Source organism: Excalfactoria chinensis, chromosome Z (assembly GCF_039878825.1).
Source record: "Excalfactoria chinensis isolate bCotChi1 chromosome Z, bCotChi1.hap2, whole genome shotgun sequence".
In the NCBI taxonomy this organism is placed as follows: domain Eukaryota; kingdom Metazoa; phylum Chordata; class Aves; order Galliformes; family Phasianidae; genus Excalfactoria; species Excalfactoria chinensis.
The window spans coordinates 66,712,593-66,716,524 of NC_092857.1; the positions used below are offsets into that span (position 1 = coordinate 66,712,593).

At 60.8% G+C, this 3,932-nt stretch overlaps 1 protein-coding gene across 1 annotated transcript; it reads right to left on the minus strand.

Annotated features, from left to right (window-relative positions):
* Positions 1–903: 903 nt before the first annotated feature.
* On the minus strand, positions 904–3,144 carry LOC140264581 (PHD finger protein 7-like). The gene is made up of 9 exons (XM_072360436.1): positions 3,090–3,144; positions 2,746–2,837; positions 2,557–2,658; positions 2,208–2,332; positions 1,903–2,026; positions 1,666–1,772; positions 1,348–1,461; positions 1,078–1,196; positions 904–923 (listed from the first exon to the last, which is right to left on the minus strand). Exons 1-9 carry the CDS (start codon positions 3,142–3,144, stop codon positions 904–906), a joined length of 858 nt encoding a protein of 285 aa, XP_072216537.1.
* Positions 3,145–3,932: the final 788 nt, after the last annotated feature.

The following is a 3,932-nucleotide window of genomic DNA, read 5'->3' on the forward strand; positions in this document are numbered from 1 at the left end:
TTTTTATTTTTTTTTTTATGGGGGAATCAAAAAATCATGGGGGGATGGGACACGGTTGTTTCCGTGCTGTCTTTGGGGCTGGTTGTGGGGATGTCTTCTCTGATGTTAGACCCGGGAGCAGCTTCGTGCCCGGGCTGGTCCACTGAAGAATGAAGTTAACATACGTGGACTGTCTTCAAGGTTTATCTTCTTGGCCGCTTGGAAGCACAGCCATCCCGTGGGGATGGGGAACGGCTGTTTCTGCGCCGTCTTTGGGACCGTCTGCGGGGATGTAGTTGGACCCGGGAGCGGCTTTGTGTCCGGGCCGTTCTCCGCTGCCTGGACCGGCCACGGCTTCTTCGCGGTCGGCTGCGCGAAGCTGAATCCCGACGCCCCACTGGGGATCGGCTTCGAGTGTGGGCCCGCCCTCGCCGCCTGGATTGTCTCCTGCGTTCAGGCAGCGGGGAAGCCCTCGAGGACCTCGATGCTGCTGGTGTGGCCGAGGTGCGGGTGCTTCTCTGAGCACCTCGGGCTGTCGTACGGCTCCCACCACGGCATCTTCTGGGCTGACTCCGGGAGCCCGAGGCCTGGCCGTTCAATGGGGATCGGCTTCTTGTGTGGCTGCTCCCCCTCTGTCTGGGATGCTGTCTACGTGCAGCTGCCCGGGAGCTTCTGGAGGACTGCGCTGTCCTCTGTCTGGTAGGGATCTGGGAGCAGGTCTCAGCATCTGCAGCTGGTGCCCGTCTCCTCCTACCACGTCCTTGGCACTGCTGAGCGGTGTCCTGCTCTGCTGCAGGCAGATGGGAGCTGCAGGATGGGCCTGTTGCTGCCTGGCTGGTAGGACCAGGGCTGATGTTTTCAGGTCCCGAGGAGCTGTGGGATGGCCCCATTACCATCTGGCTAGGAGCGCTGGGGCTGGCAAGGTCAGAGTTGGGGGCGGGATGCTGTAAGGAGAGACAGGAAGGTCATCAGGATGAACATGCAGCCCCAGGGCAGGACAGGCTGCCATCTCTCATGGCACGGGCAAGGCCACCCCGAGCCCCTGCTGCCAGGCCTTGCCTGGCCAGGCCCCGAGGCATGCGGCTCTTTGCCTCTTACCGGTGCCCGCAGCAGCGCAGGTGTCGCACTCCCAGCTATTGCCGCTGGTGGCCCAGAAGGTGCAGTTCCGGTGCGTGCCTTCTGAGCCACAGGAGCTGCAGAGCAGCAGCTGCCAGCGCCTGCGGAAGCAAAGGGGTTGTGGCTGTGAGGACAAAGCAAACCAAGGCAGGGAGCAGCCGGCACGGCTCTGGCACTCAATCCTTGCTCCCCCAGCCTGTGCTGAGGCTGAGATCCCACGCAGAGCCCCAGAGGACTGCGGAGGTCACTCACCCCTTCTCCTGTGCCCTCTCCCTGCCTCCAAGGTAGATGCACATTCTGGCATCACACCGCCTGTGCCTCTCTCTCAGAGACTGGTAGTCCTGATCGTCCCACCAAGATGGTCGTCTGCCAGAGAACAGAGGGAATGCGATGAGTCCCGCAGGTGTGAGGCAGATCTGGGGCATCCCTGCTCATCTACCTTGAGCTCATTCCCAGCTTCTCCATGAAGCTGAGAACAGTGCTTGCTAGACGGCAAGGGACTGGGCCCTTCCCGGGCAGGCACAGCTCCTGTGCCCGAGTGTCTGCAGAGCCGGGCAGAAGGACACCAACCTGACTGGGATCTGGATCCCCAGTGTGGTCATCTGGGACCTGAATTGCGTTCTTCCTCCACAGACGGGGCAGAAGAAGCGCATGGTGGCAGCGTGTAAGGCATGTTTCTGCAGGAGAAGCACAAGGAGCGTGAGCGTGAGCAGGGCTGGGTGCTGCTGAGCACCAGCCGTGCCCAAAGGGTGAGGGGAGGGCTCCTACCCTGATGCAGCCCCGGTGGAACCAGGCCTGTTTGCACACCGGGCACACCATGGTGTGGTAGGACGTGCTGTCCCCCACGGGCTCCAGGCAGATGACACAGGAGGCGTTCTGAGATGGAGCTGCCTCCGCTGCCTGTCGAGGGCGATGCTCCCAGCAGAAGGACCTGGGCAGGAGGACAGAAAAGGATGGGCATGGTGAGAAGTGCTGTAAGGAGGGCAGAGGACCAGGAGAGAGCTCCAGGCCTGGGCTCTGGCTCTGGCAGGATGCTGGGAGGTGTTGCTGCGGGTACCTCCCCGGGAGGAACAGGGAGGGACGGCAGCTTGGCTGCTGCTGCCAGCCCTTACCGGTGCTGCCCAAAATATTGGGTGACGCACTCCCCGTCCTCGGCGCAGGGCAGATGGAAGCTGCGCTCACAGCCTGTCTGCGCGCAGCTGATGGTAGCTCCCCTCTCGCCGCAGACAAAGCAGTGCTGCAAAGAGCAGACCAGTGCCCATCAGTGGAGGGCTCGGGGCCTCCATGGCTGACCCCACTTCTCTGGGCAGGGCGCAGAGTCCCACCACAGAGGCTGGTCTGCTGTGGTGGGACTTTGTCCCGGAGCCGGTTGGAAAGGCCGCGATCACTTTGTTTGGGCCCAGGCAAAGCCGGTGTGAGCCTCTGCCAACACCAAACTCCCCATTCAGTTCAGGAACCCACCTTCTGGTCTGCCAGCTGGACTGCATGCTGGACGGCATGAAGGGAGAAGCCAAAAAGTTCTCCCAGCGGGCTTCTCCACTCCAAGAGGCCATCAGCAAAGAACTGTAGGAGAGAAAAGAGTGCGATCTCGTGAGGCCAGGAAGGCAGGGAGCATCCCTGGCAGGAGCCCGAGGCCTTGAGCGAACTTACCAAGCAGAACTGGTGGGCACAGAGCCCACCGGTGGAAAACATCTGCCCGCAGGTGTCCGGGTTGACCCGTGTCCTGCGGCACAGCACGCACTCTGCAGAGGAAGGAGAGAGCAACCGTGAGCAGCGGTGAGCACCTGGCAGGGCCGGCTGTCCCTGGGGCATTGCAGGCCTAGTGGTGCCAGTAGTCAGCCATAGCTTGGCTGGGCCCGAGCAGAGGGGCCCTGCCTGTCCGTGGCGCTGGGGAGCCCCTGCTCGCCCCTTCCCCCCCTCCCAGCTACAGGCAGAGCCCCAGCAGCCCTCTGCCCAGCAGTGGGGAGCTGCGTGCAGGGATACGGTGCTCTCACCTGGCTCCCCAGAGTTGGAGGCCTCCTCCTCGTTCCTTTGGAACATGTTCGGCATCGTCGGCGAGAAACAAGAGAGTCAGTGCTCTCTCCACACCTCACCAGGCCGCACTGAGCTCGGCCCCAGCCCAGCAGCCTTAGCTCTGCTCCCGGCCCCGCGGGTCACAATGGCCGCTCCCTGCCACCACTGTGACATCACGGTCACCACCTCACGGGGCTGAGGGCGCGGCACACACGCAGGAGGGCGGTGGCTCCTGTGGGTAGTGCGGAGCCAGGGGCCCGGTGCTGACAGCATCCTTGGGGAGCAAGGATGGCCTCCCTCAGGCCTTCCGCACCGCGCCCGTGCTGGGACGGCACAGCAGAGAGTCTAGGAAAGGCCTGCGGGTCAACAGCGCAGCCGGCATTTCTAGTGCGTGTGCTGACCGACTTCCCAGGCTCTGATGGCCACAGGACAAGGGGGAACGGCATCACTGGCAGGAAGACACTCAAGATATCTGCACGTCGGAAGCACAGAAGCACACAGTGGCATTATTGTCTTATGCCCAAATTAAAATAACTGCTGCTTGGACATCAGAGTTGAAAACAACCTAGTCTGCCTCTGTAGTTCTATTTTTTAACTTTTTGTATGGAACACATTGACCTGTAATAAACATTTAATACTGGGAATCAAAATCTTAAACTACACATTTAAAACTTGGTAATCTTCCTGGGGAACGCGCGGATAACTTACATTCCTGAAGATTCCGCCATATTTCACCTGGCCAAAGTAGTTAGTAAGCATCCGATCCATCAGCAACTGCTGTTCCCAGGCTACTTTTTTGATCTTGCAATTCAATTAATTTGATG

What these genes read in the sequence shown, in the direction of transcription:
- LOC140264581 (XM_072360436.1), bottom strand. Translation starts at nt 3,144, where the DNA reads ATGCCGAACATGTTCCAAAGGAACGAGGAGGAGGCCTCCAACTCTGGG. An exon ending in TCCAGCTGGCAGACCAGAAG is followed by an intron (nt 2,333 to 2,556) that starts GTGGGTTCCTGA and finishes TGCTCTTTGCAG; the next exon opens with CACTGCTTTGTCTGCGGCGA. An exon ending in CAATATTTTGGGCAGCACCG is followed by an intron (nt 2,027 to 2,207) that starts GTAAGGGCTGGC and finishes CCTCCTGCCCAG; the next exon opens with GTCCTTCTGCTGGGAGCATC.